General features: G+C 41.6%; 1 protein-coding gene across 1 annotated transcript; it reads right to left on the bottom strand.

Moving 5' to 3' along the window:
- Positions 1 to 845: 845 nt before the first annotated feature.
- parp14rs1 (poly(ADP-ribose) polymerase family member 14-related sequence 1) lies at positions 846 to 24,510 on the bottom strand. Its single transcript, XM_029727023.1, has 17 exons — positions 24,251 to 24,510; positions 18,523 to 18,629; positions 18,278 to 18,302; positions 16,689 to 17,000; positions 15,986 to 16,213; positions 12,864 to 15,142; positions 12,338 to 12,568; positions 10,184 to 10,405; positions 9,988 to 10,072; positions 9,630 to 9,776; positions 9,365 to 9,427; positions 6,322 to 6,498; positions 5,649 to 5,861; positions 4,768 to 5,391; positions 4,346 to 4,491; positions 2,771 to 2,945; positions 846 to 1,496 (listed from the first exon to the last, which is right to left on the bottom strand). The coding sequence occupies exons 1-17, from the start codon at positions 24,423 to 24,425 to the stop codon at positions 1,213 to 1,215; spliced, it is 5,493 nt and encodes a 1,830-aa protein (XP_029582883.1). The 5' UTR covers positions 24,426 to 24,510; the 3' UTR covers positions 846 to 1,212.
- Between the last annotated feature and the right edge of the window lie 612 nt (positions 24,511 to 25,122).

Here is a 25,122-nt window from a genome sequence, read left to right as displayed (position 1 = left end):
AGATGTTTTGAAACAATTACTGCTTTGCATACAAGCCTGTGAATTCTATGCATTACAGACATTGTTATTCCTAGACGTTTCCACTTCACAATAACAGCACTGGCGAACTGAGTTGTTGGAAAGGTGGCATCCTACGACGGTGCCACTTTGAAAGTCACTGAGCTCTTCAGTAAGGCAATTCTACTGCCAATGTTTCTCTATGTAGATTGCATGGCTGTGTGCTCGATTTTATACACCTGTCAGCAACGGGTGTAGCTGAAATAGCTGAATCCACTAATTTGAACGGGTGTCCACATACTTTTGTGTGTATATATATAGTGTATCTTGGCAAAGGAGAAATGCTCACTAACAGGGATGTAAAGAAATTTGTGCACAACATTTGAGAGAAATAAGCTTCTTGTGCATATGGGAAATGTCAGTTTTTTTTAATATTTCAGCTGATGAAACACTTCACGTGTAGCGTTTACATTTCTGTTCAGTATATATATATATATATATATATATATATATATATATATATATATATATATATATACACACACACACACACAGAACAGAAATGTAAATGCTACATGTGAAGTGTAGCGTATATAGCTGGAAAATAATTGTATTATTTTTACTTTCCTCCGCACAAGCAAACTGACTGAAAGGCCATTTCATAAACACACACATCCACTTGCTATCACGTTTGGTGTCACATGATTCCTCAGCACAAGGCAGGGACTTTCGTAGAGCCTTATTCTCTATCCATTAACTCACGTCATATAAATGTAATGTGCTTATCAGACATTGACCATAGTTTACAATCAACTTGGCAACACTGAACTACAATCCAAAACAAGCCATGCAGAATACTTTGTCTTTTTTCAGTTGTTCGTCCAATGAGACAGTGAACAAGGATGTACATTCACAGGAAGTCCACCAACCCCTAAGTACAACCTGCACAAAGCACAGTGGCTATTGAGATTGATGTCTTTTTTTTTTCTTTTCTTTTTTTACAATTGTAGATTATGAAATTACAGTCCTTTAGCAAACGTATACAACCAACCTGTAATAGTAACACTTTTTCATGCAAAAGTAACAATCATTTTCAGTTTTTCAAGAAACATTATAAATGACAATTTATAAAGCAGATCATAGAAAAGCTCCTGAAAACTTTACACAGCAGATAAAAAGAACGAGTGTTCATTGCATTGCTTTTATCTCTATGGTCTAGCGGAAAGTGATCAAGTACTCAGGATATGCCTGAATGTCGTTGAATACAACGAACATGGATGGCGCTGATGGGTTGTCTGTCACGCTGTCGTAGAGTTGAGCAGATGTAGTGTTTTTAGCTGGAGGCACTATCATCCCCTGTTGTCCTTTTGTGAAATCTCCAGTCAGAACTCGGCAGAGAAAAATATACTTCTGTCCTTGTGGATCTGGTCTTGAGTATGTGTTACTGGCAGAGTATCTGGCACAAACTGCAAAATATGTGCCATTTCCATACACTGCAGCTGAAAAAATTATAGTTTAGATTTTAGACTATTGCAGAGACAAGACTGAGTATATGAGAATGACAATGTTTACATGTGGCTTTTACCAATGACCATAGGAGTAGGCAAGACAGCACAAACAGATCTGCGACCAGGCTACTTGTTCAAAATTAAAACAAAAATGATATGTATTAGGGGTGTGCCGAGCACTCAAACAAAACAAGTATTGTAAAATATGAGGAATTTTCCTGATACGATTATAATCCAAGTATGTTTCAAAATTATTTCTCCCAATTTCAATTACGATCTTGTCTCATCGCTGCAACTCCCCAACGGGCTCGGGAGAGGCGAAGGTCGAGTCATGCATCCTCCGAAACATGACCCGCCAAACCACGCTCCTTAATAACAGCCGTCTTATCCCAGAAGCACCAATGTGTCGGAGGAAACACTGTTCAACTGACGACTAAAGTCAGCCTGCAGGTGCCCGGCCCACCACAAGGAGTCGCTAGATCGCGATGAGCCAAGTAACGCCCACCCGGCCAAACCCTCCCTTAACCCGCCGCCCTATAGGACTCCCGATCACGGCCGTTTGTGACACAGCCTGGGATTGAACCCAGCTCTGTAGTGACGCCTCAAGCACTGCGATGCAGTGCCTTAGACCGCTGCGCCACTGGGTAGGCCCTATGATCCATATATTTTTTGTAACCCATGATCAGAATAAAATTCATTTTCAACTGCCAGCATGCAACTCTCATGTCACTCAACCAAGTGAGAGGTACTAAATAACTCAACCCGCTAGTTCTGCTGTCTGTAAAGACATTTTGGTTGATCCTAGTGACACAATTGGATAGAGTGCAGCTGTAATTCCGTCTACTCACTTCATATAATAATTTGAGCAGTCACTGTTTGCATGTTTTGCTCCATTTATATTGCTACTGCCTGCTGATACTATGGTCAATCAAATGGCGAGGATGTTTGCTAGCAAACTATCACTGTGCATAATATGTAACAAGTGGAGCGAGGGTTGGAAAAAAAGATAGACCGCTGATGTGCGCTCAGAATGCCTGCTGTAAGGTAAAGAACACACACACGTCCGCTGCTTCTGATCTGCAGCTTTCCTGGTCTATAAAAGCACAGATACAGGAGAAGGTATATTGCCAACCTCTATTTAGGCAATTTAAAACGCTTCTGTTTTTTCGACCACGAGTATCATCTGATCCGACTATCTACTGTCAATTTAAAGATACGAATACAAGTATGGTCAGATCGGCACAAGCCCAGTATGTGTATCTTACCATTTTTTCCAGCGTAGCTCCGATTGAAGCCATGGTGGTTGATGTGATTGATGGTTGTGTGGCACATTCCATGGAAGAGCCTTTTCTCGTTGTTCTTATGACCATTCCTGAGCTCCATTTCATTCTTCTTGATCTGGAGGTTCCTCCACAGGCTTGGGTTCTGGATCCTCTCAATCTGAAATAAATCAGGGAAAAATAATTATTAATCTGCCATTAATAGTCTCTAAAATGTGTCCTTCGTACATTCCATAAACCTACGTTTTTAGATGATTCTTCGCCATTGTGGGCTAAAATATATATGTATTTTGAAATAGCTGGCTACCAGGAAGACTAGCAGTACTGTTTGGTGCTTTATTGGTTATTCCAAGTGCCTAACCAAATACTAACAATCAAAGCCTATAATAAACAAACCATTTCATATGGCAGATTAAGGATGTGACAAATCTAAAACAATTCTTAACGTTTAGATTGCAATTTTTTCTCATAAAATTACGTGAAAAACAATTCAGATATGGTCCTGTGTATAACCGCTACTAGGGGGTAATGCATTTCAATCTACCGCAGTGTTGGCCTCTACCAGACGGCACTCCTTATGGCTGTCCCTCACCCACTCAGCAACAATGGTATTAATGCCATTTTAGGTTCTCTGTTGTGTGCCTCTCCTCCATGTTCTCAGTACATTAGACTTCATGTCCCACTTCTCATCAATGTGATAACTCGTTATAGTGATGTATGACAGCATGTTCATAGACGTTCAACAATCTGTTAACGCCACGTATGGTGATTGAAAGCTCACGATTTGTTCTTGCAGAGCATTCATTGTACAATTTCTTCATCAGGGCCGTCACGGTTTTTCGACATGGCATCTTGTAGTCTGGTTCTAGATATGCCATTAGGGTATTGACGCCAACATCCTCTACCATTGACAATAGCTGCATATCAACTGCAGTCATTTCTCTAATCAGCACTGATTTTCTCATTCTGTCCCTTCTCGCACTGCTGCCAGCACTGGGTTGGGTCTCACGGTGCCTCCCCTTCAGCACTGCACCTGTACAGCCAATGTAGCTCAATTCCACCTTGCAAATTTAGCATTTCATCCCCTTCTCACTTAACTTCTCAAAGTATTGCCATACAGATTTCGCTGCTGTCACTTCCCAGCTTCAGTCTTCACCATGTTTCAAACTGTTATCAACGATGACGTTCGGAGCGCTTTAGAGCCGTGGCAAATAATTTGACAGATGCATATCTCCTCCTACTTACAACATTGTTGCATTAGTTATTTGTTTCATATTTTTATTTGCCTTTATGACGATGATCAGGACCTGTTAGTGGTAGTTTTGTGATCTTAACTTTGTAAAAAATGAAATGAAATGTTTTCGGTTAGGAATTTTTTCAAAACATTAACGATCCCAAATTCGTTTAAATGTCACACCCCTATGGCACATCCTGTGATCTCAAGAGACCAACAGATGAGTGAAAGTGAACAAATCATCCCTCACCCATGCTAATAACACCCAGCATATCCCAAGACATAACAATAACTACAATGGATGTAGCTTTAGGAACAACAGGTACCTTTAAAACGTTGTTGGGGCAGGTGGCTCGGAACAAGTTTAAGACTTCATTGTGCTCTGGGCTTCCTGGCTGAATGAGGCAGGAATGGCATGATGTGTTTGCTGGCATGGCATCCCAATGCTGAGGGAGACTGTCAATGGGTTGAGCTGGAGGGAGCACAGAATACAAAGTCAATGTCCTTAAGCTGACATCTTCATTAATTGTATATATATGATGCTGTGTCTATGCCATGTTAATCTTCTTATTGGGGATTTCTAAACAGTGCATTTTCTGTATGTAAAGCACATTTGTGAACAACAGACAAATTGTATCTAATACATGAGGAACTTCGCTTATCCCCTTGGTAAGAATGGTTAAAATAAAATAAAATTCACGCTGTATGGAATACACATATGCATTGTAAATACCAAAGGGAAGAGTACCTGCAAACTTGTCGATGCGTCTAATTTTGAGGCTGTTGCCATGGGTATCTGTAGCAGGCCCGTCAGGCAGGGTGACCTTGTACATCTTCCCCTGGAAAGAGACCTCTACGTGGGGCAACTTCCTCTCCAGCGCCTGCTCCAGATGGAAGTTGGGGATGGGGTCAAAGCTCTGGTACTTCCCCCCTGGCTGCTGCTGATACTGCCACTCCACCATGTTGCTGGCCAATTCCACGTTCCTGTTGAAGGTCTCTTTGTCCCTGGCCTTCCTCAGCATCTTCTGGATCTCGTTGACTGCATTGAGGACATCCTTGCTAAGGCCCTCGATCGTGAGCATAGCTTCCTCCCTGGAAGAATTGTATTCTATCCTCACACTCACTCCCATGGTGGTCTGCATTTCGTGGATGCACTTACGGTCAGAGTCAGACAAGTTGAGGATGGCGTCATCGGTGATGCTGTTGCTGACTTGCTCCTTCAGGATCAGGTCCTTGATCCAACGCTTGGCTTGGTCCACTCTGGCCTGAGATCCACCGCAGATATGGAAGAAAGCGGGATCTACTTGCTGGCCCTCGATGACAAAATCCTCATCCTTTTGTGGCATGTCAGCTTTACCCCAGGTTAACAACGCTGTACCAATATTGGACACAGTACATTATTTAGATGCAATCTTAGGGTATTAGTCAATGGGAGCTGGTGCTACAGTTAACTTTGTTTAGGTCTATGTGGCAGTAAATATTACGGGGTAAAGAAAAGGCCCACACACGGTAACATATAATGGTGCTCCACAATGCTTTCTCCCGGTGCAGGAAGAAAGCACTGGGGAGCAGCATTATACCTTGTGCTGGCCTTTCATTTCTTTATCAACATAATAAGGTAGCCCTTACATTTCATTTTTCCCCAGATGCTCCGCTTCTTTTGAGTGTCAACGTCTGTGCCCTCTTTCTTCACCATAGATTTGTGGAACTCTGTGAGCATGGCAGGCTGGAAGATGACCATCCTGACCAGCTGCAGTGTGTTTTGGGACTTCTGACCCCCTACCTCCACAACAGCATCCAACATGGCGTCAGCCACCTGGCCCGCCTGTACATTGCCCTGACCTTCAATGAGAGAACAGGCTAGTTGCCACACCTAGCAAGTGTGGATATGAAGTTCAACAACATGTATATTACATTGCTGCAAGACATTGCTCAGCAATGAAACAAAGATTTTATGAATATGAACATGCCTGTTAACTTTTACTGTCTAATGGAGGGCAAAGTTTAAAAAACAAAGCACTTAGCAAACAGCTAGTATTCAAGTGGGTCAAGTCATGTTCCTTCAATCCTATGGATTCTCACTAGGGTTGCAAAATTCCAGTAACTTTCCCCAAATTCCCAGGTTTTTCCCAAAATCCCAGTTGGACAATTCCCGGAATCAGAGAGGAACTCTGTCGTGGTCTCAACTTAGTGTTGAGAGTAAGAAAAGTAGACTACGCTAGGTGCAATTTAGAAATTTGGTAGTGCCAGCTATCTAAACCTTGTACCTGAGTATTCATTCCTGTTCTGTTTTGTAACTCACCTGTGCCAAGAGCAGGGAAAGAGATGGATGTGAGGTTATTCTGTGCACACATTTGCAGTACTCCTTTGACCGACTCCTGGATCTTCTTTGGGTCCGTCTGACCAACCACGTGGATGATCTTCTTACACCGCATGTTGCCCGGCTGGGTAAGTATCACTCCATTGTTAGGCTGGGCTCCTGGAAATATACATTGTATACATTGATTGTTTTACTGTACATCGTTTTCAGTAGGCAGAGCAGTGCCCATATGTATTTGGAATTGAAAGATTCATAACATTTATAAGGGAGAGTTTCCTGATTGCATACCAGGACAAGGAACATATCTTGAGGCAAGTTTGTAGGTTCAAATACATTTTAAAAATCCTAACATATTTTTTATATTCTCATGACAGGACAGTAGGAAGCAGAGGCTAGGGAGACAGGTATGTACAGTTGAAGTTTACATACACCTTAGCCAAATACATTTAAGCTCAGTTTTTCACAATCCCCTGACATTTAATCCAAGTAAAAATTCGCTGTTTTAGGTCAGTTAGGATCACCAGTTTATTTTAAGAATGTGAAATGTCAGAATAATAGTAGAGAGAATGATTTATTTCAGCTTTAATTTCTTTCATCACAATCCCAGTGGGTCAGAAGTTTACATACACTCAATTCGTTTTTGGTAGCATTGTCTTTAAATTGTTTAACTTGGGTCAAACGTTTTGGGTAGCCTTCCACAATAAGTTGGGTGAATTTTGGCCCATTCCTCCTGACAGAGCTGGTGTAACTGAGTCATGTTTGTAGGCCTCCTTGCTCGCACACGCTTTTTCAGTTCTGCCCACAAATGTGCTATAGGATTGAGGTCAGGGCTTTGTGATGGCCACTCCAATACGTTGACCTTGTTGTCCTAAAGCCATTTTGCCACAACTTTGGAAGTATGCTTGGGGTCATTGTCCATTTGGAAGACCCATTGGCAACCAAGCTTTAACTTCCTGACTGATGTCTTGAGATGTTGCTTCAATATATCGACATAATGTTCCTCCCTCATGATGCCATCTATTTTGTGAAGTGCACCAGCCCCTCCTGCAGCAAAGCACCCCCACAACATGATGCTGCTACCCCCATGCTTCACGGTTGGGATGCAAGCCTCCCCCTTTTTCCTCCAAACATAACGATGGTCATTATGGCCAAACAGTTCTATTTTTGTTTCATCAGACCAGAGGACATTTCTCCAAAAAGTACGATCTTTGTCCCCATGTGCAGTTGCAAACTGTAGTCTGGCTTTTTTATGGCGGTTTTGGAGCAGTGGCTTCTTCCTTGCCGAGCGGCCTTTCAGGTTATGTCGATATAGGACTCGTTTTACTGTGGATATAGAAACTTTTGTACCTGTTTCCTCCAGCACAAGGTCCTTTGCTGTTGTTCTGGGATTGATTTGCACTTTTCGCACCAAAGTACGTTCATCTCTAGGAGACAGAACGTGTCTCCTTCCTGAGCGGTATGACGGCTGCGTGGTTCCATGGTGTTTATACTTGTGTTTATACATCCTAAGTTTATGTAAACTTCCGACTTCAACTGTATGTCTCTATAAGCTTGGCACATCTAGCCACTAGGATTTTTGCCCATTCTTCAAGGAAAAACTGCTCCAGCTCCTTCAAGTTGGATGGGTTCTACTGGTGTACAGCAATCTTTAAGTCATACAACAGATTCTCAATTGGATTAAGGTCTGTGCTTTGACTAGGGAATTCCAAGACATTTAAATGTTTCCACTTAAGCCACTCGAGTGTTGCTTTAGCAGTATGCTTACGGTCATTGTCCTGCTGGAAGGTGCACCTCCGTCCCAGTCTCAAATCTCTGGAAGACTGAAACAGGTTTCCCTCAAGAATTTCCCTGTATTTAGCGCTTTCCAACATTCCTTCAATTCTGACCAGTTTCCCAGTCCCTGCCGATGAACAACATCCCCACAGCATGATGCTGCCACTACCATGCTTCACTGTGGTGTTCTCGGGGTGATGAGAGGTGTTGGGTTTGCGCCAGATATAATGTTTTCCTTGATGGCCAAAAAGCTCAATTTTAGTCTCTTCTGGCCAGAGTACCTTCTTCCATATGTTTGGGTAGTCTCCCACATGCCTTTTGGCGAACACCAAACGTGTTTGCTTATTTTTTTCTTTAAATCAATGGCTTTTGTCAGGCCACTCTTCCGTAAAGCCCAGCTCAGTGGAGTGTATGGCTTAAAGTGATCCTATGGACAAATACGCTAATCTCCACTGTGGAGCTTTGCAGCTCCTTCAGGGTTATCTTTGATCTCTTTGTTACCTCTCTGATTAATGCCCTCCTTGCCTGGTCCTTGAGTTTTGGTGGGTGGCCCTCTCTTGGCAGGTTTGTTGTGGTGCCATATTCTTTCCATTTTTTAATAATGGATTTAACAGTGCTCCATGGGATGTTCAAAGTTTCAGATATTTTTTTATAACCCAACCCTGATCTGTACTTCTCCACAACTTTGTCCCTGACCTGTTTGGAGAGCTCCTTGGTCTTCATGGTGCCGTTTGCTTGGTGGTGCCACTTGCTTAGTGGTGTTGCAGACTCTGGGGCCTTTCAGAACAGGTGTATATATACTGAGATCATGTGACAATTAGATTGCACACAGGTGGACTTTATTTAACTAATTATGTGACTTCTGAAGGTAATTGGTTGCATCAGATCTTATTTAGGGGCTTCATAGCAAAGGGCTTGAATACATATGCTCGCACCACTTTTCCGTTTGATATTTCTTATAATTTTTTGAAACAAGTTATTTTTTCATTTCACTTCTCCAATTTAAACTATTTTGTGTATGTCCGTTAAATGAAATCCAAATAAAAATCCATTTAAATTACAGGTTGCAATGCAACAAAATGTAATGCAACAAGGGGGATGAATACTTTTGCAAGGCACTGTAGAGGGAGACAGAGAGGAAGGTTCGGAGACAGAGAGGAAGAGCACAGACAGTTTGCCGAGCCGAGGCTTGTTCTTGTTCTTCTTGTCTTCTTTTTTGATCATATACTCTTTCAGATATATAGGTTCTTACCGAGTTGTTGGCATTCCGCTACCACAGTCGGACCAGCCACATCCAGAATGGCCTTAGATACCCCTGGAGAAGGAAGTATAAGATGAATAGAAGGGTTATAAAAATTGTGTACGAGGAGCTTTATAGTTATCAAATACAGCGTAGCCATAATGTTCTGTAATGTAAAGTTAGTTAGTACCTATTATTTGCTATGTTAACAATTGTGTGATGTACAGAAAAACAGGTAAACTCCAGTGAAATGAGACAGAAGTAAGGTTAGATTTACCTGACTGGAGACTGAAGGTGTCATTGGAGGAGTTGACGATGACATCAGTGGTCTCCTTGGTGATGTCTCCTGTGATGACCTGTATAAGCACCCCTCCCATCTTCATCTCGTGCATCCCTGAGCTTGAAGTGATTTTAGAGAAAGGGCCTAGTAACGACGGAAGAAAAGTCAAGCCAATTACATAAAGGACCTCGGTTGATCCACAAAATGGATGCCTTTTGGACATGCGCATTTTTAAGCAATGAAGTTTTAAATATCTCTTCTTTCAACATTAATTTGCATGGAGGATATGTTTAGCCTATGGAAAGTGTCTGCTCAATGGCATATATTTAAATGGAATATATTATTATTAACATACCTTTACTCTGTTGACTGGATGCTGCTGAGCCCCTTGACGTTCCCGACTGGGTTTTGAACCTTTTGTTAAATTCATCAGTGAAAGCCTGTGAGCAAAGTTAGAAGCAATTAAAAGAGGAAAACAAATTGCACCTTGAAGCAGAAAAGGGTTTTACATTTTACAGTAGTTTTATCGACTATATCACTCTTTTCCTTACCTGGATCGTCGGTGCATCACCTGGGTGGAGGATGAAGACCACCTCCTTCAGGTGTTTGGGGTTCTTCTTACTGCTAAACTTGAGGACTTCATCCAGCATCAGAGAGGCCACCAGATCTTTGGGGAAGCCCAGGTTTCCCGTGCCGATGGCAGGGAAGGTGATCGAGATGAGTCCCTGATCCTCTGCCTCATCCAAGCACTCTTTCACGATCCCGCTCAATATCTAGGTACATTTCAGTTAGACATCAGTAAGACGTGGTTTTATACTACGTAGTACAGGGCTCTCCAACTCCTGTTCCTGAAGAGCTACCACCCTGTAGGTTTTCACTCCAACCCTTATCTAGCGCACCTGTTAAAATTACCTGGTTGAGGAGCTGAATCAGGTTAGTTACAACTGGGGTAAGAGTGAAAACCTACAGGACAGTAGCTCTCCAGGAACAGGGTTGGAGAGCCCTGACTTAGTACATCCTACCTAGGGATATATAATTTCATCAAGTGCCAGACATTACATTACTTACATTGTATAGATATTTTATATATAGTGCATTTGGAAAGTATTCAGACCCACTAACTTCTCCACATTGTGTTACGTTACAGCCTTATTCTTTCACTTGTCAATCTACACACAATACCCCATAATGACAAAGCAAAAACAGGTTTATGTAAAATGTTTGCAAATGTATTGAAAATAAAAAAACAAATCACATAAGTATTCAGACCCTTTACTCAGTACTTTGTTGAAGCACCTTTGGCAGTGATTACAGCCTCAAGTCTTTTTGGGTATGACGCTACAAACTTGCCACACCTTAATTTAGGGAGGTTCTCCCATTCTTCTCTGCAGATCCTCTCAAGCTCTGTTTGGTTGGATGGGGAGCGTTGCTGCACAGCTATTTTCAGGTCTCTCCAGAGATGTTCGATCAGGTTCAAGTCCGGGCTCTGGCTGGGCCACTCAAGGACATTCAGAGTCTCGTCCCCAAGCCACTCCTGCGTTATCTTGGCTGTGAGCTTAGGGTCGTTGTCCTGTTGGAAGGTAAACCCTCGCCCCAGTCTGAGGTCCTGAGTGCTCTGGAGCAGGTTTTCATCAATGATCTCTCTGTACTTTGCTCCGTTCATCTTTCCCTCGATCCTGACTAGTCTACCCGTCCCTGCCACTGAAAAACATCCCCACAGCATGATGCTACCACCACCATGCTTCACCATAGGGATGGTTCCAGGTTTCTTCCAGATGTTACACTTGGCCTTCAGGCCAAAGAGTTCAATCTTGATTTCATCAGACCAGAGAATCTTGTTTCCCATGGTCTGAAAGCCCTTTAGGTGCCTTTTGGCAAACTCCAAGCTGGCTGTCATGTGCCTTTTACTGAGGAGTGGCTTCCGTCTGGCCAGTCTACCATAAAGGCCTGATTGGTGGAGTGCTGCAGAGATGGTTGTCCTTCTTTAAGGTTCTCCCATCTCCACAGAGGAATTTTCGGTTCGGGTTCTTGGTCACCTCCCTGACCAAGGTCCTTCTCCCCCGATTGCTCAGTTTGGCCAGGCGGCCAGCTCTAGAACGAGTCTTGGTGGTTCCAAACGTCTTCCATTTAAGAATGATTGAGGCCACTGTGTTCTTGGGGGACCTCCAATGCAGCGGAAATGTTTTGGTAACCTTCCCCAGATATGTGCCTCGACACAATCCTGTCTCGGAGCTCTACGGGCAATTCCTTCAACCTCATGGCTTGCTTTTTGCTTTGACATGTACTGTCAACTGTGGGACCTAACATAGACAGATGTGTGCCTTTCCAAATCATGTCCAATTAATTAAATTGAACACAGGTGAACTCCAATCATGTTGTAGAAACATCTCAAGGATGATCAATGGAAACAGGATGCACCTGGGGTCTGAATACTTATGTAAATAAGGTATTTCTGTTTTCTATTTTTTTATACATTTGTAAAAAAATTATAAAAAACTGTTTTCTTTTTGTCTTTATAGGGTATCGTGTGTAGGTTGATGAGGGGAAAAATATATTTTAGCAATTTTAGAATAAGACTAACGTAACAAAATGTGGAAAAGGGAAGTGGTCTGAATACTTTCTGAATGCAATGTACACAACAAATACAGTACAAATACACAAAAAATGAAACAATATATCCTTAGATAAGGAACAACAAAATGTACCTTCTGTGGTGCTCCTTGTCCATTGTCCCAGTGAGGGGCGATGGTATGAAACACCCGCTTGCTCTTCAGGTTGCAGCCAGTGGTGACAATGACTTCCCCAGCCCTTCCGGCTGTGCCCTGTTGGTTTACCAGAGTCTGAAGTTGGGGGCCAGCAGCGGCGAGGATGGCCTTGGAGACTGCACCATGGTTAAGTGCTAGGTCATCACCCACGGTGTTGACCACAACTTCTGTCTGTAACAGTAAGATAATTTAAGAGTTAAACGTCCAATGTATTTGTTTACACGTGGCAATTAAACTTGAAACAGATCTATGAAAATCTTCAAGTTGCATGTAACTGATTATAAACTGGATTGTCATTCAATGACAACTTGTATATGGTACCTCAACACCAAAAGGGTTCATGTCTGACTACATAAAACTATTGGCTCTTCTGATTTTATCGTCATGAAATCTAAGACATTTTTAACTAAGACTATTGAAATGTATACAATCAAAGTGAGTCAAAGTAACATTGGAAACAATTTACCACAGCATCTTGGATATTCCCTTTCGTCAGGGTAATAGCCAGCCCCTCTTTCGTCTTCACACTTGAACCACTTGTGCGTTGAACCCGATTACCAGGCTGGCTGTGTGTAGCTATGGTGGGTCGATTATCTCGTGGATGACTAGTTCCATGGCTCCCAAACACCTTCAGCACCGCTGCCTCCATAGCCTGGACTGTCTTGTCATCATTGTTCACCAGATGGATCTTCTTCAGAGTATTGTCCCCAAATTTGTCGTCACAGTGTTCTTTAACCGCTTTGACGATGGTGTCTGCACACAGGGTCAGAGGAAAGCCTAGATTCCCAGAGCTAATAGCAGGAAGAGCCACATACAGGCAGTTGTGGGTCTCTGCTAGATCCAGACTCCCTTTCACCGCCCTCCTCAACTGTCCCATGGCCTTCTGGGGGTTTGCCTGGTCAAACCTGGGTCCCACTGCATGAATGATGTGCTTGCAGCGGAGCTTCCCTCCTGCACCAGTGATGACACTGTCCCCTGGCTTGAGCTGACCCTTGTTCTTGATGATCTGGTTGCACTCATCCTGCAGTTGAGGGCCAGCAGTATCCAGAAGAGCTCCTGCAAGACCTCCACTGTGCTTCAGGTCCAGGGCGGCAGCATTGACAACAGCGTGAACAGAATATTTGCACATGTCTGCTTTGCAAACGGCTATCTCCACCCCATCAGGTGTTTGAAGCTGGTAGGTAGGTTTCATTCCTCCTCCTGCTAGCTTTATGCCTTGTCCGCCATTGGCATCATACTCTTCTTCAATCAGCTGGACCACACAGCCTGTCTGATTCATGACTGTGTCAACATACATGGGCTCATTGTCCTGGAAGAACTTCTTTGCTCCAGGCTTGGAGATTCTCAAGGCGTCAAAGAATGTGGAGGATACCAAGTTTTCGAATAATGCCTTGCAATCTGTTACGTGAACTCTGGTGCCACTCAGGTAAATAGCCTCATCCTTGAAAGAAACTTTAACTCCACTATCTTTGACTTTATCAGACCAAGCATCCCTGTGTTGTTCCTGGATGAATTTACCAATAGCCTCAGGCTTAACTTCGATAGTTTCATCAACATGAGCATTTTTGTGTAAGAAATCATCCAATTCATTTCGGACTAAGAGAACAGTTTCTTTGTAGCCAGACACTACCACTTGTTGTCCTGAATAGGCACCTGATGTCTGGACCATAACTTTCCTGAAAGGAGTATTTGACGCTTCCTCCAAACGATTGGCAATATCCTTCCACTCGGACATCCTCAGGAGATCGGAGTCTTCTGCATCTATGTATTGAGAAATCAAAAGCGTATGCAGTTGATGTTCTGCTTCGCACAGGGCCTCCTCAGAGACAGCCAGAAGCTGCACTCCTTTTCTCTCTATTTTTAGTGCTGCATTGATGCTCTGTAAGGTGAGAAGGGAACTGGTTAGCTTTTCCTGGTTTTCTTCCTGCAGGAACTCAAGGACGTAGTCATCCAATTCCACCAGCTTTCGTTTCAGGGCTACTACTTCACCTGCAAGCTTTCTGTTAGCACACAACACCTCTTGCATCAACCCATAGATGGTCACACTCTGGCTCTCTTGATTATACGTCAGCTTCAAGTCTGGGAATTCACCAACAATCTTGTCCAGCAGGCCACCATGCAACAGTACCTGGTAGATTGATGGAACCAGAGGGAACTCTTCTGTTATGCTCGTCTTCTCCCTCTCGATTCTTCTAGAAATCCTGTCCATGATCCCATCCAGTGTCTGCCTGAGCCGGTCCACATCTTCTACCAATCCTACCACTGCCAGAACACCTCTGGTCTCTTCATGGACTACCATCACGGCCTCCCCAGACACCGCCTTGAGGATCTCCCCTTCAGACTCTTCCCATGCCGTGTCCTGAACCTGGAGCTCCAATGACTTAAAGTTAGACAAGGCTTGGATTAAGGCAACTTTGGTGGTGTCCTTCCATTGTTGTAAGTGCTTGGGTTTCACACCCGTCTGTTTGAGTAGAGATGGCAGTGGGCTTAACTTGATGGTAGGTTGTTGGAAGTCTACATTGCAGAAGTGTTTGGTCATTTCCTTGTGGATGGTCTCTGCAGCTTCCTGGTTGTCACAGAGGTATCTCCAAATTGCCTGGTTTATGTTTTCAGTGAAGGCAGAAGGGAGTTTCAATGTGGGTCTGTCTTTGCCGTACAAGGCCGTTCCCAGAGAATCATAGAAGGGGAAAGCCTTGAGAGGCTGCTTCTCGATGTAATGTGGTTTCTCTAGGACTCTGTGGACAGCTAATAAAAAACACAAAATATTGGATTATTCCTCATACATTCTGAAATAATATTTTGTCATAACATATATAACATAACTATGTAGTACCAAGGACGGCAGAAGTAGGGGGGCGGCAGGAGAAGCAGCCCCCCTGCTCTACCGCACCTTTGATGTGTTAATGGTATAGTCATTGAAATCTGGACACTGACTGTAGACCTAACTTCTCACATATAGCCAAATATAAAATTAGCTAATGAAGAATTAAGTATTTATTGCAGTAAAATTATACACCAATTGTTAATTTTGTCTTAGGAACAGGAGGGAGAAATATGAGCTATTTTTTCCATCATCTGAATGCACATGTGCCTGTAAACATGATATTTGAAGCGATTTTGACTTATATAAAATCTGACAATATTTAATCAAATAAAATGATGCATCCAAGACAAACTGAAATCTTATCAGAAACACGACAGATCGTTCACAGCCTTAATTTCCTTAAGAGGTGAACATTTGAACAGGAAGAATCCTTTCCGTGTTCGATTTTCATCCTTAAAAGTAATCGCTCTGCGAGAAGCAAAAACGGAAGAGAGACAACTACTTTACCGATGTCAACTAGAGTATTGATGCATTAATTATATCGATTTGTTAATTGTATTCTTGTAGGTACCGATTCAGTTAGTCTTCTAGGGCAACAAGGTATGACCGAAGAGAAACTGCAAATAGCCTATCTAATTATAGACAAGTTGAGTAACAAATAGTAAATCATTATTAGTAGAAACATACCTAAATAAGGCATACATTTTTTTTGCCCATGCACCCAATGGAAAAATCATTCCGCTTTCTCTTAGTACTGTTTTTACCTTTAGGATCTTGAAAGGTGAGGATTGCTGATTGGTCCTCTTCATTCATTTCAGTGTCTTCCACCTCCTCGCCCCCTTTTCCAAATAACAGTTGGAGGTGGTCTGAACTAACATTTGGATTTATGTTTTCAACTTTCACTTTTGTGGTGAGTTCCAGGAGTTTAACAGATAGTTGTTTCTGTCTGAACATCCTGTTGCTGGTGCAGCTGGTGATGAAGTTCTCAGTCTCTGATAAATAAGATAAGTAGTAGAGTATGCTGATGAGATATGGCCTTGTTTTCAAGAGATACTAAGTCATAACATTCAGTAAATAGTTGGTATCTTTGATGACGTGTTGTATGTAAATGATAACATTCTATACCTCTCAAAATGGTATTTACATTTTAGTCATTTAGGAGATTTACAAGCAGTAAATTCTATTAAATTAAAGGCAGACTCAGCGAGATTACGTAAATGCACAAAGTAAACAGCAGTATTTGGTTGAAGAGCGAGGCAAAACTTCTCAGCTGTTTTAGTCCCGTAGCTTTCACCTTGTAGCAGTGTGATGTGAACCTGTGCACATGCGCACATAATCTGTGTGAATGTGTGAGAGCAAAGTCTTGCATCGCCCTCATCGCAATATCTGCAGTGCTGCTTATGGCAATGTCATAATGATGATGCTATCTTTAAGGTGGAAAAACAACAAATCATTCTTATTGTTTACCTTTTCCATTTTGGAAAGTCACCACAGCCAGGCCGGTGTCTAGGACAGGTGTCAGGATCTCCAGACTGAAGGTCTGTGTTGCAGTAGGAGAGTCAGAACCAGAGGTGTTATACGCACTCAGGATGTTCTCTATCAGCATCTCCAGGAACTCCTTGTTCATGCTCTCCTCAATGTTCCCCAACACGGCTGAGGTGGACACCAGCTTTTCCTCGACTTCCATCGGTTCAATCTCCATCTCTGTCTGTGGCTCAGTAAGGGCAGTGTGTCCATCTCCAACCCCGCTCTTTGGTAAGTCTTTTGAATCAGTAGCAGCTGAGAAGACCATGTATTTTTGGAAGTGACTACAACACTTTGTTGAATTCTACAACAACAACTGTAATACAACTTTAACAATGTATTATTAACCACTGCTTAGCCAAATCAGTTATAGTATGTTAACTTAACCATGATATAGAATGCAAACTTTTGTGTCGTATAGTTAAACATTATATAATTATGTATAATTCTAGAAAACATTCCTTTCACATACACTAGTGGTTCCCAAAATGTTGAACTGCGACCCATTTAACCCTTTCAAATGTTATTGCGAACAGCCCAATTATTTTGTTTTTTTATATATATATTTTTTTTTAAATCAGGTCTTCAGACACAAACCAATAGGAATCCCCCACAACCCTGCACCACTTGAGAAATGCTGCGATATAATTTTAGCCTACTAACCAACAGCTTGCTTTTTGAAGCCTAGTAATTCCTGCTGAGGAGCATCAGCCTCTGCCTTCCTCTTAGCTGACGCCATGAGCTGGCTGTCAATTGGCTCCCTATAACCTGCTGAATTGTGGGTAACAATTTACTTAAAGCCTGCAGGTGTTATGCTTAATAACATGTAAGCATGTAAGAACATACACTGAGTGTATAAAACATGTAAAGAATCCCCCCCCCCCCTTGCTCTCAGAACAGCCTCAATTTGTCAGGGCATGGACTATACAAGGTGTCGAAAGCGTTCCACAGGGATGCTGGCCCATGTTGACTCCAATGTTTCCCACAGTTGTGTCAAGTTGGCTGATGTCCTTAAGGTTGTGGACCATTCTTGATACACATGGGAAACTGTTGAGCATGAAAAACCCAGAAGTTCTTGACACAAACTGGTACCCCTGGCACCTACTACCATACCCCGTTCAAAGACATGTATATGTGATGTCTTATAATACCACAATTTATTTTAATAACACAAACGTTTGCATAGTATGGCATGTTGAATAGTTTAATATATATTTTTTTTTATTTAACCTTTATTTAACTAGGCCAGTCAGTTAAGAACAAATTCTTATTTACAATGACGGCCTACACCGGCCAAACCCGAACGACGCTGGGCCAATTGTGCGCCACCCTATGGTACTCCCAATCAAGGCCAGTTGTGATACAGCCTGGATTCGAACAAGGGTGTCTGTAGTGACGCCTTTAGCACTGAGATGCAGTGCCTTAGACCGTTGCGCCACTCAGGAGCCCAATATGAGTATTTAATATTGCCTGCCTTGTTAGCTGCCAAACAACTATAGATGTTTATCAAAAATTAAATGTTTGATACTTGCCTGAGGTGATAGGAGACTGTGTTTCCTAAATATAAAAAAATATTGTGTTATGTATTTAATACAGCATTGAGGTTGGCCAACATAGTCACATGATTGGCTTTAAAATTGTCACTTACAACTTTGAAAATTCTCAGATGGTAAAAAAAAGACTCAGATGGTAAAAATAGGGAACTGGTAGTGCATCTGCACAATCTGTCTGTAAGAGAGAGGAATAGCCTATGGTTCACAATCAGGACACTACTGACCTGTGCACTCTTTGGGACATCATCTGATGGCAGACCAACGGTCAGTTTCAGCACCCCTCGATCCAACCTGATCTCGTGCTCCTGCTTCTCAAGAACTCTATGCCTGACTGTGCATGGGACAGAAAAGAACCACTACAAATGATGCAATGTTCAAAACACATTCAGCCATGAATAACAATGTAATAACAATGTAAGGGACAGTTCATCATTTACTGGGGAGGGGGTCCAAAATAGGGGAAGGTTGTCAAAGTTTTTTCTTTGCTTTGGGGAGGGCTGTGTTTTTTTTATTTTTATTAGGCACAGGGTAGGGTACGGTGTTTTTTGCCTGGTTTACATTTACCCTTTTGCAGGTTTTACTCTATACAGTTTAGAGGTCGACCGATTATGATTTTTCAACGCCGATACCAATACCGATTATTGGAGGACCAAAAACCCGTCGGCGCTGATTAATGGGCCGATTAATTTTATTTATTTGTAATAATGACAATTACAACAATACTGAATGAACACTTATTTTAACTTAATATAATACATCAATAAAATCAATTTAGCCTCAAATAAATAATGAAACATTATTCAATTTGGTTTAAATAATGCAAAAACAAAGTGTTGGAGAAGAAAGTAAAAGTGCAATATGTGCCATGTAAGAAAGCTAACGTTTAAGTTCCTTGCTCAGAATATGAGAACATATGAAAGCTGGTGGTTCCTTTTAACATGAGTCTTCAATATTCCCAGGTAAGTAGTTTTAGGTTGTAGTTATTATAGGAATTATAGGACTATTTCTCTCTATACGATTTGTATTTTATATACCTTTTGACTATTGGATGTTCTTATAGGCACTTTAGTATTGCCAGTTTAACAGTATAGCTTCCGTCCCTCTCCTCGCTCCTACCTGGGCTCGAACCAGGAACACATCGACAACAGCCACCCTCGAAGCAGCGTTACCCATGCAGAGCAAGTGACGTTTGAAACGCTATTAGCGTGCACCCCGCTAACTAGCTAGCCATTTCACATGGGTTACACCAGCCTAATCTCGGGAGTTGATAGGCTTGAAGTCATAAACAGCGCAATGCTTGAAGCATTGCAAAGAGCTGCTTGCAAAACGCACGAAAGTGCTGTTTGAATGAATGCTTACAAGCCTGCTGGTGCCTACCATTGCTCAGTCAGACTGCTCTATCAAATCATAGACTTAATTATAACATAACACACAGAAATGCGAGCCTTAGGTCATTAATATGGTAGAATCCGGAAACTATCACGTTTATTCTTTCAGTGAAATACGGAACCGTTCCATATTTTATCTAACGGGTGGCATCCATAAGTCTAAATATTCCTGTTACATTGCACAACCTTCAATGTTATGCCAAAATTACGTAAAATTCTGGCAAATTAGTTCACAACGAGCCAGGAGGCCCAAACTGTTGCATATACCCTAACTCTGCGTGCAATGAACGCAAGAGAAGTGACACAATTTCACCTGGTTAATATTGCCTGCTAACCTGGATTTCTTTTAGCTAAATATGCAGGTTTAAAAATATATACTTCTGGGTATTGATTTTAAGAGAGGCATTGATGTTTATGGTTAGGTACATTCGTGCAACAATTGTGCTTTTTCGCAAATGCGCTTTAGTTAAATCATCCCCCGTTTGGCGAAGTCGGCTGTCTTTGTTAGGAAGAAATGGTCTTCACAGTTCGCAACGAGCCAGGCGGCCCAAACTGCTGCATATACCCTGACTCTGTTGCAAGAGAAGTGACACATTTTCCCTAGTTAAAAGAAATTCATGTTAGCAGGCAATATTAACTAAATATGCAGGTTTAAAAATATATACTTGTGTATTGATTTTAAGAAAGGCATTGATGTTTATGGTTAGGTACACGTTGGAGCAACGTTTACCTAAGCGATTATATGCAACGCAGGACAGGCTAGATAAACTAGTAATATCATCAACCATGTGTAGTTAACTAGTGATTATGATTGATTGATTGTTTTTTAAAAGATAAGTTTAATGCTAGCTAGCAACTTACCTTGGCTTCTTACTGCATTCGCGTAACAGGCAGGCTCCTCGTGGAGTGCAATGTAAAGCAGGTGGTTAGAGCGTTGGACTAGTTAACCGTAAGGTTGCAAGATTGAATCCCCGAGCTGACAAGGTAAAAATCTGTCGTTCTGCCCCTGAACAAGGCAGTTAACCCACCGTTCCTAGGCCGTCATTGAAAATAAGAATGTGTTCTTAACTGACTTTCCGAGTTAAAAAGTATTTATAAACATTTGTATTTTTTTTTTAAATCGGCAAATCGGCGTCCAAAAATACCGATTTCTGATTGTTATGAAAACGTGAAATCGGCCCGAATTAATCGGCCATGCCGATTAATCGGTCGACCTCTAATACAGTTGAAGTCGGAAGTTTAGATACACTAGGTCGGAGTCATTAAAACTCGTTTTTCAACCACTCCACAAATTTCTTGTTAACAAACTATAGTTTTGGCTAGTCGGTTAGGCCATCTACTGTGTGCATGACAAGTAATTTTTCCAACAATTGTTTACAGACAGATTATTTCACTGTATCACAATTCCAGTGGGTCAGAAGTTTACATACACTAAGTTGACTGTGCATTTAAACAGCTTGGAAAATTCCAGAAAATTATGTAATGGCTTTAGAAGCTTCTGATAGGGTAATTTACATCATTTGAGTCAATTGGAGGTATACCTGTGGATGTATTTCAAGGCCTAACTTCAAGCTCAGTGCCTCTTTGCTTGACATCGTGGGAAAATCAAAAGAAATCAGCCAAGACCTCAGAAAAGAAATCGTAGACCTCCACAAGTCTGGTTCATCCTTGGGAGCAATTTCCAAACGCCTGAAGCTGCCACGTTCATCTGTACAAACAATAGTACGCAAGTATAGACACCATGGGACCACGCAGCAGTCATATCACTCAGGATGGAGATGTGTTCTGTCTCCTAGAGATGAACGTACTTTGGTGCAAATCAATCCCAGAACAACAGCAAAGGACCTTGTGAAGATGCTGGAGGAAACGGGTACAAAACTATCTATATCCACAGTAAAACGAGTCCTGTATCGACATAACCTGAAAGGCCGCTCAGCAAGGAAGAAACCACTGCTCCAAAAACGCCATAAAAAAGCCAGACTACGGTTTGCAACTGCACATGGGGACAAAGATCATACTTTTTGGAGAAATGTCCTCTGGTCTGATGAGACAAAAATAGAACTGTTTGGCCATAATGACTATCGTTATGTTTACAGGAAAAAGGGGGATGCTTGCAAGCCGAAGAACACCATCCCAACCGTGAAGCATGGGGGTGGCAGCATCATGTTGTGGGGGTGCTTTGCTGCAGGAGGGGCTGGTGCACTTCAGAAAATAGATGGCATCATGAGGGAGGAAAATTAGGTGGATATATTAAAGCAACATCTCAAGACATCAGTCAGGAAGTTAAAGCTTGGTCACAAATGGGTCTTCCAAATGGACAATGACCCCAAGCATACTTCCAAAGTTGTGGCAACATGGCTTAAAAATAACAAAGTTAAGGTATTGGAGTGGCCATCACAAAGCCCTGACCTCAATCCTATAGAAAATTTGTGGGCAGAACTGAAAAAGCACGTGCGAGCAAGGAGGCCTACAAACCTGACTCAGTTACACCAGCTCTGTCAGGAGGAATGGGCCAAGATTCACCCATCTTATTGTGGGAAGCTTGTGGAAGGCTACCCAAAACATTTGACCCAAGTTAAACAATTTAAAAGCAATGCTACCAAATACTAATTGAGTGTATGTAAACTTCTGACCCACTGGGAATGTGATGAAAGAAATAAAAGCTGAAATAAATCATTGTCTGTACTATTATTCTGACATTTCACATTCTTAAAATAAAGTGGTGATCCTAACTTACATAAAATAGGGATTTTTTACAAGGATTAAATGTCAGGAATTGTGAAAAACTGAGTTTAAATGTATTTGGCTAAGGTGTATGTAAACATCCGACTTCAACTGTAATTTCTTCCATCCTAGCCAGATTTCCTCATCTGCTTGCATGCACCTCCCCTATATCAAAGTGTTATGGTACTTCCCTTATAGGGCTGGGGGATATGGCCAAAATATCATATGGTATTTTTCAAATTTGACGGTATTTTATGTTTTTGATTAATAAAAGTTCTAAATTTGCTTTATGAGTTGTGTGTGACCATTGGGTGGCAACACATATATTCTAAATTATTTCAATGGGTCTTTCTCTACTCTGATTGTTTTATACTGTTCAATTCAACTTCACCCTAAAATAATTTCCTGCATTTCCATCAATTTCTGCATTTCCTGCACTCATTTAAGATCATTTCCACACTACCAAGATATGGGCAAAAATACCTTATTTTTAACCAAATGTTGCAATTGCGATGTAGATCAAAACACACGGGTGAACTTTTGGAATCATGGAAATAGAATGTTTATTATAATTCTATAGTTAGAATATAAATAATAGTGGGCACGTTCAATACCGTGTTGTTTGACATGACAACGAATGAAAACGTCATGGAAGAGTTATTGTGAGAGGGTAGGAACCAAAGTGATGTTCTGTGTTTCCTGGAGGACCCTATAATCTTTGGCTACATGAAATCTTTATTCATATAGCCAACATATTCATGCTTCGCCTATTTCTCTTTGATTTAGAAGATACTGTTGCACAAACAACATGCAGATTTAGGCCTCCACCATCAGCCAGCTAACCAGCATTAGTGGCTAACACGATTTAGCTTAACTTGCTAAGAAAATACAAACTAGCTGTTTGCAGATGTAAGAAACACAAACTAATTTTGTAATTATAGCACGCTTGTGGATTTATATTAAGATCAAATTGGAAACAACATTGTTGTCATCAACATTGTTGCATGTGCTGCATTGACCATGGAGACTTAACGAAAGTGTCGTTGTCAAGCAACAACAAATGCGCTCCTTGAGTGACGGGGTGGGACTAGGTCTGTGTGGAAATTGGCGTGGAGAGAGATAGAAAGCGGAGAGGGATGACTCAAGTAGAAAAAATCGATTGTAGCGGATTTCCTGGTGTTACATTTTTTTATGTCTAGCAATGAAAATTTAAAATTTAAAATATATTATTTTCTGGGGCTCAGAAAACATGGGGGGGGGGCGAATAAAACCACCGCCGCAAGTTGGGGGACCCTGGTCTATTTCATTGTGGTGTTGAAAATGAAAATGAAAACACAAACCATTATATTGAACAGTGGAGGCTGCTGAGGGGAGCACGGCTCATAATAATGGCTGGAACGGAGTTAATGTGTTTGATACCATTCCATCGATTCCACTACAGCCATTACCATGAACCCACCTCCCCAATTAAGGTGCCACCAACCTCCTGTGATATTGAAGTGCCGGAAGTCGGTATGCTTTGCTTATTGGATGTGTGGTGCATTGGCACAGAAACACAGACATTTGATTTGATCCCTCAACCTTCTGGCCCGTAGCCCTGCGTGTCATCGACAGTGTCACAAAAGAATGCTATGTAAAAATTCGATATCCACGTTTATAAATACTGGGTTGCTACCGTTATTATTTGTGGTTGTAAATATTATTTTGAGTTAATCATATGATGGGCAGGGTAGGCACAATTACATTTCGAACTTCCCTAACAACATTGGTTGAATGTCATGTCTAACCAATAGGTGATACAGGCCGTTTAAAACAAGCATTTGCAATTGCTATAACTTACCCTCCTCCGTTTTGAACCGCACTACTGCTTCTTGTCCATCTTCGTATTCCACAAGACAATCACCACCATTAGACTTTTTACTTTGGAAATATTTTACCAACTTGTTTTTCAGTTTGGGAATATTGGGATTCCCCTCCAACTCAACAAGCAGGGAAAATGCGTAGGCTTCTGCCATCCTGCCCGAACAACTTCAAATGACGAACAACACATATATTCACTGTAGGCGCGGTAGCGGGAAGACTATCAGTTTAGTTTCGCTTTTGATTCTGGTGAAACCATGTTATATGACATTGCAACTTGATCGGTATTGCGCATCACCCTATTTTATTCTCTGCATTGCCATCTGGAAGATTGCTTTATTATTGAAAAGAATAGGCCTACACTTGCAAAGTGTATTAACACTTTCTTACATTGTGCATACTTCATATTATTAGTATTGTTTTGTAAGCCTATTTGAGTGCGTATTTCTTTGCATACAAAAGGGGGCGTTTTTAAGTTTCTTCTTTCTGATAACTTTCACTAGTTTCCTTCAAAGTTGCACTGTGCAGAAATCGCTACGCCACTTCCTGGTTGCTAAAATTCGAATAGTTTGTCTCATTTCAGTTTGTGACAAAACAAGCAAGTATAGAATCATTGTACCATCTAAACCGCTGTGAAATATATTTTCCTTAACCAAAAATATTGTACTTTCAGCTGTTTGAACGTAAAAGACGCAAAAACAAATCTTAAGAACGGGAAGCATATAAATAGAACAGATATACCGCTTTTTAGACTTGCTTTCAACAGTGGCGTGTATTCATGAATGCCAAGGGAAACCAGGTTTCCCCAAAAAATTTACCAAGCAAAACATTTGAAAAAATGTTTATCTTTCG

The sequence above is a fragment of the Salmo trutta genome, chromosome 32 (assembly GCF_901001165.1).
Source record: "Salmo trutta chromosome 32, fSalTru1.1, whole genome shotgun sequence".
Lineage (NCBI taxonomy): Eukaryota > Metazoa > Chordata > Actinopteri > Salmoniformes > Salmonidae > Salmo > Salmo trutta.
The sequence above is the reverse complement of the archived record's forward strand: the minus strand, read 5'-3'. Positions and strand labels throughout refer to the sequence as shown.